The sequence below is a fragment of the Selaginella moellendorffii genome, unplaced genomic scaffold (genome assembly GCF_000143415.4).
Source record: "Selaginella moellendorffii unplaced genomic scaffold, v1.0 SELMOscaffold_98, whole genome shotgun sequence".
Classification (NCBI taxonomy): Eukaryota; Viridiplantae; Streptophyta; class Lycopodiopsida; order Selaginellales; family Selaginellaceae; genus Selaginella; species Selaginella moellendorffii.
This window is the reverse complement of record NW_003314359.1, coordinates 277,932-288,821: the sequence shown is the minus strand read 5'-3', so window position 1 is coordinate 288,821 and position 10,890 is coordinate 277,932. Positions and strand designations below refer to the sequence as shown.

Here is a 10,890-nt window from a genome sequence, read left to right as displayed (position 1 = left end):
TGCTTACAATGCGAAGCTTCGATTTCGATTTGTGTGAAGGTTCCTCCTTCCCATTTTATTCGCTTCCAATACCGCTGCTCGGACACAGGTATATCCCCAACGTGCAGGGGGAATATCCTTGTTGTTAAGCCTACAGACCTAAATAAAATCGTGCTGTTAGGGTTTTTGGGGCTCATGGGCAGGAAGATCTGGTGCCTATGGCGCTCTGTTCTTAGGGTCTGTGGAGGAGCGCGCCATGGGATTCCGGCAGCAGCAGCAGGAGTAGGCGGTGCTAGTCGATTCGCTCCACCTCAATGCGCCGCTGCTCGATCGCTCAATGCCCCAGTAGCTGAGCTATGAATATGCAGCACCAGACGCAGGGCCAGCCCCCGGGGCATCAGCACATTGCCAGCTCCAGCCGCAATCGCGCGTCCTGGCACGCCGAGGGCGACGATGTGCCCGACCGCAGGCTCGTGATCGCTCATGTGTAAGAAATCGCTATCCCCTTTTGTCTTTTAGGGTATAGGCTAGCTCGCATCATCGCGTCCATTTGCCTGTTGCATGGAATGGAAGGCTCCCTCCGCTTCCATCACGCCATCAATGTAAGTTTTCTCCCTGGTTTTGACTCTCTTCCTCTTGTTGCTACCCAGCTTGAAGCTCTTCCAGAAGAACAACTCTACTGCCGAGTACCAGCAAAGGTTGCCCGAGATGGTGAGGAGGCTCGAGGAGGGTTTATATCGCGACGCCGCGTCCAAGGTTGGTTACACTTTTCTCTTGTTCGTGACTGATCGAGAGCATCACTACAGGAGGAGTACAATGATATGAACACACTGGAGAAACGGATCCAGTCGGTAGCCAAGCGGATTTCTGCCGGGAGGAACACGGCAGCTAACTCTAGGAACACGGCCACCATGATTCCAACGCCCGGCGCAGCTACTATGATCCCGACTCCCGGCCTGGCCACCAGTCCAGCGTCCTTCTCCGGAGCGCCGGGGCAGTTTGCAATGCCCGGCTCTCGTAGGAACAACTTAGCCGTGTCGACGGCGCCCTCGAATTCTTTGGTTTCTCACTCGGGAGCTGGCGGGGTGCGAATGGTGCAACAGGGCTCCAACATGGTCACCTCGGCTCAAATGCACCCGTCGCTTGTAAATGGGAGGTTAGATAGTCCCTTCATTGGGAACGGAGGTCAGTATTCTTTGAATGGGAACGCAATGCACTCGTCGTCCAGCTATTTCGGCCAGGGACAGATCCAGCGTAAGTTCTTTATCTTTCAACTTTTTGTATAGATTTGCTGACGGCGGCATGTCCCAGGTGAAGGCTTCCAAATACACAAGTCACTCAATGGGGAAATACCCAGCAGCCAGTCTTCGAAAATGATTCCAGTACCTGGTCTGCCGTCTCAGTTGCAACAGCGACAGTCAGAAGCGACTACAGTGCAAGAGCAGAAAAAGACTCCAAACCAGAACCAGAAAAAGGCTGATGTGGTCCGCGTACAAAACGGGGTTGCCACTGCCCAAGACAGGTTACAGAATGGATTGAAGCCTGGGGACGGTACTGCTAATGGGATGTCAGGCGACAAAAAGGAGATGTTGAGGAGGCAGCAGCACTGGCTATGTTTATTACGCCATGCAAACAAGTGTACCGCTCCGGAAGGACAGTGCAATTTCAACTCCCGATGCCACTACGTACAACAGGTTTTGAGGCATGCGACCAAGTGCCGGGAGACCGCTTGCCAGTCGAGTCACTGCCAAGTCGTTCGGGCGCTGCTCCGCCACCATTCTCAGTGCGAAAACCTCCAGTGTGCATTGTGTGCTCCGGCTCGACGACTTGCACGAGCAGCTGCGCAGGCAGCAACGATCGCCGCTGCTTCGTCGAGCGTTGTTACCGCTTCGACCTGCACCGAAGAGACTCAAGTGGCTGCTAAGAGGGTCAAGGAAGAAGTCGACATTCAGAGCTACGGTGGAGTTGGAGCAGGCAGTGACTGTGGTCCTCCATTTCCTAAGAAGATCAAAGTCGAGCCTGGTACTACTGCTCAGGTGAAGAGCGCCGGCATGTGCAAAGGAAAAGGTCCCATTGTCGCGCAGCAAGTGGACGTGAAGCCTTGCGTTTTGCCTGATGGGCAAGATGATGGCATGCTGGAAGCTGGCCCGTCTATGGAGAGTTCGGCATTAGTCGCCATCAAGGAAGAGGTTGGGCATTCGTCGAATAATGTGTCGCTCAAGTCCGGGAAGTCGAAAGTCGTTGGCATCTCTCTCCTAGAGCTTTTCTCCAAGGAGCAGATTTTGGAGCACTTTTCCAGCATTCGGTTATGGACAGGACAGGTTCGTTCCCGTTTGAAGTTTTCTTTTCTAACTCTTTCGAACCATTACAGAGTAAGGCAAAGGCTGAAAAGCATCAAGCAATGGAACAGCAACCCAGCGAAAGTGCTTGTCGTGTATGTGCTGTCGAGAGACTTACCTTCGAACCGCCACCTTTGTATTGCACAACTTGTGGAGTTCGTTTGAAGAGGAACTCTGTATACTACACTGCAGGGTCTGGCGAAACTAGGCACTACTTTTGCATTCCCTGCTACAATGCCAGCCCTGCTGATACAGTTGGCCTTGATGGTCAGCTTTATCCCAAGTCGAAATTGGAAAAGAAGAAAAACGATGAAGAAACAGAAGAGGCGGTATGTGCTTCTATATTTTTTCTCTTTCCTTGAAACGTCTGACTTGTATGGTTTATGCAGTGGGTTCAATGTGACAAGTGCAATGTATGGCAGCATCAAATCTGTGCCTTATTTAATGGTAGAAGAAATGAAGGTGGTGACACGGAATTTATTTGCCCCTATTGTCTGCTGAACGACATGGAAAGTGGGGATAGAACTCCTCTTCCCTTAACAGCCGTTTTAGGTGCCAAAGACCTGCCGAAAACGTTACTGAGTGACCATCTAGAGCAGAGATTGGCACGCAGTTTGAGGAAGGAAAGAGCTGACCGCGCCGAAGCACAAGGGAAAAGTTTTGAAGAGGTATTCATGCTTCTTTTTTACTTGCTTTTGACTGTTTGTTCTTATAGGTCCCTGGAGCTGAAGGTTTAGTTGTGAGAGTAGTATCATCTGTCGACAAAAAGCTTGAGGTGAAGCAGCGATTTCTGGAAATATTTAAAGACAGCAATTATCCCAGTGAATACCTTTACAAGTCGAAGGTATCCGCCCGCCATATACTTGCGTGCTGGCTAATCTCCTGTCTTTCTTAGGTGGTATTACTCTTTCAAAGAATTGAAGGAGTCGAGGTGTGTCTATTTGGGATGTACGTACAGGAGTTTGGTGCTGAATGCCCTGAACCGAACAATCGTCGGCTTTATATTGCTTACTTGGACTCTGTCAAGTATTTTCGGCCCGAAGTGAAAACCGTTACGGGTGAAGCTCTTCGAACATTTGTTTATCACGAAATCCTGGTACTTCGTTTGTAATTGTTTGATGATGCAGGTTAACAAGTTTTGTATTTGCAGATTGGATATCTGGAATATTGTAAAAGAAGAGGTTTCGGTAGCTGTTATATTTGGGCTTGTCCACCTCTTCGAGGAGAAGACTATATACTGTATTGCCATCCGGAGATCCAAAAGACACCTAAGTCGGATAAACTCCGAGAATGGTGAGATGCTTCATGAGCATCATTTGCTTGAAGTGTATATGTTTTACAGGTACCTTGCAATGCTCGGCAAAGCGACAAAAGAGAACATTGTTGTGGAGTTAACAAACTTCTACGATTACTTTTTTATTTCTCCTGACGAGTGCAAGGCTCACGTAACTGCTGCACGACTTCCTTATTTTGACGGGGATTATTGGCCTGGGGCGGCAGAAGAAGTTCTGCTACAGCTTCACCAGGACGAGGAGGATAAACGAAGGCTTCACAAGAAGGGAATAAGCAAGAAAGGTGTTGCAAAGAGAATTGGAGCTCAATCCGAGCCCTCTAGCAATGCCTCAAAGGACTTGCAACTGATGCACAAGGTAAGTGTATTGGTTCCAACTTTATTTCTAGACATGTTTTGTTTTATGACAGCTTGGACAAGCAATATCACCTCTAAAGGAGGACTTTATTTTGGTCCACATGCATCATTCTTGCCGGCACTGCCGTCTCTTTATCACTTCGGAGTGTCGCTGGGTTTGCAAACAATGCAAGAACTTCCACCTGTGCAACAGGTTGATTAACAATTTCTCGACTTTCCAAAGAATGATCTTGTGATGCAATGGCTTTCAGGTGTTATGTTGCCGACCAGAAGAGGGATGAAAAGGACAGGCACCCGTGGAACAGCAGGGAAACTCATGAGTTATTTGCGGTATGTATGGTCCCGTCTCTAGTAGTCCCTGAACTGTCTTATCCACGCAGGTCGAGGTCAATGATATACCCGCAGAAACCGAAGATAAAGATGAGATTATGGAAAGTGAGTTTTTTGATACGAGACAAGCGTTCTTGAGCCTGTGCCAAGGCAACCACTACCAGCACGATACATTAAGACGCGCCAAGCATTCTTCTATGATGGTGCTTTATCACCTACATAATCCTACAGCTCCAGCATTCGTGACTTCCTGCAATATCTGCAACCAAGATATTGAAACGGGGAAGGGCTGGCGGTGCGATACGTGCGCTGATTTTGACCTCTGTGCGGCCTGCTATCACAAGGAGCTACCAAAGCACCCACATAAGCTCAAACCCCAGCTATCAGTAGCCGAACGGAATGCACAGAATAAAGAAGCTCGGCAACAACGCGTTGTACAGGTTTGTGCTGGCCTTGTTGTTTGTTGTTTCTCGTCTAAGTTATCTTTTCTCTGTGTATTGGCAGCTCCGAAAAATTGTGCAGCTCCTGATTCACTCGTCTCAGTGCTGTTCTTTCCAATGCCAGTATCCGAAGTGTCGGAAGGTGAAAAACTTGTTTAGACACGGGACGGTATGTAAGACGAGGGCCTCTGGAGGATGCCGTCACTGCAAGTTGATGTGGCATCTCTTGCAACTCCATGCTCGGTCGTGCAAGGAGTCGGACTGCCGGGTTCCTCGCTGCAAGTAAGTCTCTTGATCGCGTTTGGTCTGAGAAGGACGTTATTTACGCGCGTAATCTATCCAGGGACTTGAAAGAGCATGGGAGACGCTCGCAACAGCAGGCGGAGTCACGACGCAGGGCTGCTCTCATGGAGCTACTAAAGCAACGAGCGCAGGATGGCTCGAGCAGTGCCACGAGCTGAGGTGGACAAAGCAACGCAGAGATGAACACCAGACTAACACTTAGGTACTCGAGATGCTTCGTTTTCTAGTCTCACTGTTTAAGAGTGGCCTCTGTGCACAGGCGAGACACACTTTGCTCCACGCCACTGCCAAGCTATTCTTTTTACCGGTAAGTGGCTCACAGTTCCTCGTAGCGAATGAGACCACCAGTGCTGGCAGGACGTGGCTTTTGCACAAGAAGCCACAGGAGGTAAGATACTCCTTTTCAATCACCCTCTTGATCTTCATACAATGCTTCCATGTATTCATCACAGGAAGAAATGGATCGATGCTGTTTTTTTTTCTCGGCGCTACTCCGCTGAGAAAAAAAAAAATTTCGCCGCGAAGAGGGGGCAAGTAAGTTCCGTGGTTTTCAAGTGTTTTAAAAGTCCATGGTTTACTCTCTTCGCAGAGCGGGGACGAAGCATGTAAAAACAAACAAACGGTGGAGATTCCCCGTGAAAGGAGAAATAGTGAAAAAGAACATTCGAATCGACGGCTAGAAGTGTTTGAAACCTCTCTCTCTCTCTCTCTCTCTTCTCTATTGGTTGGGGTTTTAGGGCAGAGAGTAGGGAGCGAATGGGGGGCGAGGAGGGGGAGGTGCTGCACGAAGAAGATGAGCGCTTTGTGGACGAATCCAAGGCGAGCTACGAGTATCTGCTCAAGATGAAGGCGAGCAACAAGGAGATGGAGCGCGCGCGGGTGCCGCTCGAGTGGCGGGATCAATGCGCGCACAGGCTCATCCCGCTCAACAAGTGCCGGCAGCAGAACTACTACCTGCCGTGGCGATGCGTGGAGCTCCGCCACAGCTTCGAAAAGTGCCAGTACTACCTCTATCTCGCGCGGGTGTGGAAGATGCAGCAGCTGGAGATGGAGATGGAGAAGGAGAAGCAGGAGGCCAAGGTGGGTCTCAAGATCCCCCAGCCTGCCGCCGCCGCTGCCGGCGACGAAGCCTTGGCCTCGTAATGCTGGTAAGTTTCCTCTCTTCTCCTCCTCTGTGGGCATTTTTCTTGTGGTTTCTCGTCCTTGCTTTTGGTTTGTTCTTGGTTTTAATTCTGTGAGCTTTGGAGTGTCGTTCTTTGTCAAAACTAGGAACTCTTTGCTTTTCATGTTTCTCAAAACTGTTTGAAGCTACAAGCTCCAGCAATCTGGAGAAGCGCCAGTGATTAAACCGGCTTCTTTTGCTGGCAGGAGAATCGACCTAGTTCTTTCTCTTTGGACGATGAAGAAGACACATTTTCTAGCCACACTTAATAATCATCAAATTTTTTGTAATGTCTGCTTTGCTTGAGAGAGGTGTACCGATTCTCAGAAATGCATGGCCGTGACGCCAGATGCCGGGTTTGCAAGGAAGAAATGCCTTGTGGACCGAAAGTATAAAGCGCGAAGCTATGGGAAAACGACGGATTAAGTTCATTGTCTTTTTGCTAGGGGTTGGGCTACATAACTTCGTTCTATGCAAAAAAGGAAAAGAAAACCATGGGTCCAATTTTCTGCTGGAGGTATCAATTTGCACTGCTACCACTTATGTTCATCTCACTCGCAAAGGTAAAGCTCAAATGTGCTTTAAAAGAGAAGAATAGAAGGAATATCATGTGCAATTGTCCAGAGTTGCGGCTTCTTCTCGCTTACATGCAATCAAACGTATATGTCCTTCAGCTTCCTCTACTCCAAGTGCCTGCCAAACCCTCGCGTTTGGACGTACCTCCCGCTTAATCCCCACATTGGAAACGAAAATGGAGTTATGGTGGTCGGGGAGGGCTTTGCCAGAAGTTGCGGAAGATTTGAGATGGTGGAGATTGAGCAGACTAGCATCAAGATAAGGGGAGTGCTGGGAGCAGTGTGCCGCAACCGCAGTAACGTGCTTCTCACCACAGCGTTCGACCTGGACCAACATGTAGATAATACGGCAGGAAAACTCACTTGGTGCTATTAACATCTGTTATGTTGCTTGAAACTTCTAGCAAGCAATCAGGAGCCATAATCACAAGAAAGAGATATTGAGTTTTTGCTGACCTCACATTAGATTAATCTACTCCTTTTTGGTGTCAGATTCTTGAAAATGTTTCCTCGTAAAATGGATGAGCGAGTGTAACCATGTCCTGGGATTCACTCAGCTCTAGATGTTAGATAGTTTTTATGTAGAAAAGTCATGAATAATGCAATGAGTAGGATAGGATGCCTGAATTTTCTCATCTGATGATGAAGTAAATCTCTAAGTCTTTTTTATTTTAAATGTAAATAGTTTAAGCTATAAAGTTAAACTGTTTTTTGCCTTGATATCTAAGTATATTCTACGATATTTATCCAGCTGTAGTTTAATGATCTTAAACTTTCTCTAATTGTCTTGTACTAACTGTGTTAACATATATTAGTAAATGAAAATTTTAATAGCACTAAAAACCTGATTCTCAAGCTTAGTCAACAGTTATACAGCTGAGTTGGTTTTTGGTTTTCCAAAAGAAATTTAAGATCTTATATTAAAATATAAGTATCAAAATCATTCTCTATCACTATCATTTTTTGGTTTGCTCAAGCAAACCTGTAGGGGGAGTGAAGTGGTAATGGATATATCTATAATATTCTTGGATATTAGATTAATCTTGTTTTAATAATTTATAAACATGTTTATAATTTATAAACTTCCCTAAACACTTCCTAGTATATTCTAGTTTATTCTACTATCTGATGGTTAATATTCAATAAGATTAATCTTGTGTTTAAAAATTATAAACATATTTATAATTATAAACTTCCATTTGATTAATTAGATTAATAAATAGAAATAACACTACTATTAAGCAAACCAAGTGTTGTTGCATACAACACACAGCAAATTATTAATTTAGTTTCAATTTTATATTTAGTCTTCAGTTATTACCACCTTTAAGTTTTTTAAAGTTAAAAATAATTAAAATATTTTCTAAAGAAATCATTGCTATTACCTATAATCTATTTTTCAAATAATAACCCACAAGCTTGATGGTGTTTAATTTTTTCTTTTGTTTTAGTTACTGTGCTTTTTGCCATGGTCTGGAAGACACGTGACAAGAGAAACAAGTTAATTTGAAGGTCTAGGTAAATGTGCATCTCTTTTTGCAAACTCTTATATTCCAAAACAAGAGAACAAACCATCTTTATAGCCTACTCCTTGAAATCAATCTAGAGTTCCTCTTCTCACTAATATGTCTTCCTTGCTGATGTACATCTTAGAACTCATGAAATTTCTAGGCTGTAGCATACATGTCCTAAAATTTACAACACAAGTAATTAAACAAGCAAAAGTTCCACCCCTAGATTTAGATCAAGCTTACAAAAATGCAACACTTTACAAGCAATCAAACTTGCAAGAAGAAAGCTGCTATAGTGAGAAAGCAAGGGAGGACATTGCTCAACGTTTCTAACAAAGTTGATGAGGGGCAGTGCTTACCTTTCAATCTACAAATACCATAGTCTCATCCTTTGAATAGATCCTTTCAAGAAATAGAATATAGGTATTTTTTCCTAATACATACATATATATATATTACTCCCCATTACTTCGTGCCAAGAGCACAGGCTTTTGGATTGAGTTGAGATGCATTGTGATGGAGGAAATGCTACTCTTCTCTTTTCACGATACTTTGAAGATCTATTTATTGTTTTCATTTCCTCATTCCCAATCCCATTAATAAACTATAGTTTTATTTGCTTTCAAAGGTTTTTATTCAGCATCATTATTACATTAGACAACAGAGTTTTGACAGCCTTCTGCAAGATTTGTTAGCTCACATTTTCAAGAAATTGGGGTGAAAATATTTTCCTCCAAAGATTCATAAAGATAAGTTTTTTCTTTGTGGTTGAGATCTAGAAACAAACCAAGAACAACGATTTGTGATGGCCAAGCAGTGTCCACACTTTGGACTCACCCCTTTTGGAGCAAATTGACTTATTAGAATTAGAAGGAGTGAATCCTACTTTGTAATTATTGCCTCAACTAAATTAAACTAATAGACAAGAAGATGCTCAAAAGTAGGCTTGCCAAGTTTGTTATAAAAAGTTTGCTTCCTTTATATATAGTAAAGAATAAGGTATTAGTACTATTGGTGTTTGAGAGTAGCTAAAGTATTATAAAGTATTATGTGAAGCATGGACAACTCTCAAAGTGGTGGAGTTATGAAATATGGTATTGTTTATTTTTTTAAATTAACAATTTTTTCTATCTAAATATAATAAAATAAAGAGAATAACTTTAGAAAAGGAAATGACCCATAAAAAAGAGTCCACCCACCAAGTCTTAGGATATTTAGGGTTAAATATCCTTGGATTTGAATAATACTAAGTTGAGTGAAAAAAAAGTCTAAATTCAAAAATTTACAATTGGCATCAGAAAGAAAGAAAATTGTTTGTTTAATCTTTGTTAGATTGATGAACTTGGTCTTGTGTAGCACATCCAGAACTATATAAAATATCCATTACCTTCAATCTATCAAATTTCTACAAATTTGCAAGTTTAAAACTTGATATATCCAGAATATTTATAGTTAAATATTAGATATAAATATGGAGACTTTAAGCTTGATGTATAATTATAAAAACGCTATCTATATATAAAAAATTGATGAATTATTATAATACTAACTCTTAAAGTTACTTAAAATTTTATTTTATATTTAAATTTTAGACAAACATTTCAAAGTTAGCAATAATGCTTCCTGGTGGGTTGTAATTCTCTCTCATGAGTAATCTTTTCTCTATGTGAACACTGTGTGCCACCTTTTGGTGGTGGAAGCCTGGTCCAAAACACATTTTCATCCTCCAAGTCTAAATTCCTCAACCGTTGCATAATGAGATATCACCATTGTGATCATAAACTTGTGGTGCAATAATTCTCTTACTTGCATAAAGTCTAAATGTGACAATTTGTACTTGTACAAAACTTAACTCACTTTTCTCACTACTGAGGGTTCTTGCTACAGCAAATAGATGTGCTAAACCCATGCAAGTCAATTGTCCTACCACTAGGTAAAGTAGCAACATCTTCCTAGTTTGGACTTTTCAACATGCTAAAGCTATTGAAAGAGAGAAAAACATTAAGAGATGAACCTCATGTGTAAGATGCTTGGTGGCCTTTCCATGAGTATTTTTCATTTTCTTTTTATGCTATTGACCTTAACTTGAAAACAAAAGAAGAGAGAAAAACTACTAAGCACACAAGAACTTGATAAACAAAGTACCTATTCAAAGTAAGCATGCATGGCCCCTAATGACTTTTATTACATCAGTCTACATATTAACTGTAATGCAATGGAAAATAGTACCTTAAAAGTTAAAAGCCTTCTTTGTTATTGTGATTAACATGTTCAAACAATAGTATCTTTACTTAGTATTAGTTTGCAAAAAGCAATGGACTTGAATCAGTAGGGATGTATACCATTTTTGCTATTTTTTTGTATATCCCATTATAGGATGTTTATGCTCTTGAAGTTGAACTCTCTAAGCTATTCCATTATATCACAAAATAAAATTGATAAATCATATTATCTTCTCACACCCCTGAAGTTATCTCCTTGACCAAAAGCTAGTGAAGAATAGGCTTTTGCTGGCCATCACCATTATACATGTAGTTATTTCCTCCTACATCTATTGATTGAGGGTGTAATCACCAAGATTCTCATTGCCTTAAGTACTATGA

General features: G+C 42.8%; 1 protein-coding gene across 1 annotated transcript; it reads left to right on the top strand.

Moving 5' to 3' along the window:
• Positions 1–167: 167 nt before the first annotated feature.
• Positions 168–6,495, top strand: LOC9636665 (histone acetyltransferase HAC1). Its single transcript, XM_002989501.2, has 18 exons — positions 168–466; positions 630–735; positions 786–1,233; positions 1,291–2,300; positions 2,351–2,647; positions 2,708–2,986; positions 3,034–3,162; positions 3,214–3,414; positions 3,469–3,611; positions 3,661–3,967; positions 4,020–4,159; positions 4,218–4,296; positions 4,347–4,736; positions 4,801–5,018; positions 5,080–5,241; positions 5,299–5,427; positions 5,492–6,187; positions 6,408–6,495. The coding sequence occupies exons 1-15, from the start codon at positions 336–338 to the stop codon at positions 5,195–5,197; spliced, it is 3,996 nt and encodes a 1,331-aa protein (XP_002989547.2). The 5' UTR covers positions 168–335; the 3' UTR covers positions 5,198–5,241; positions 5,299–5,427; positions 5,492–6,187; positions 6,408–6,495.
• The last annotated feature ends 4,395 nt before the right edge of the window (positions 6,496–10,890 follow it).

What these genes read in the sequence shown, in the direction of transcription:
- LOC9636665 (XM_002989501.2), top strand. Translation starts at nt 336, where the DNA reads ATGAATATGCAGCACCAGACGCAGGGCCAGCCCCCGGGGCATCAGCAC. An exon ending in AATACCTTTACAAGTCGAAG is followed by an intron (nt 3,163 to 3,213) that starts GTATCCGCCCGC and finishes TGTCTTTCTTAG; the next exon opens with GTGGTATTACTCTTTCAAAG. An exon ending in TGCCGGGTTCCTCGCTGCAA is followed by an intron (nt 5,019 to 5,079) that starts GTAAGTCTCTTG and finishes TAATCTATCCAG; the next exon opens with GGACTTGAAAGAGCATGGGA.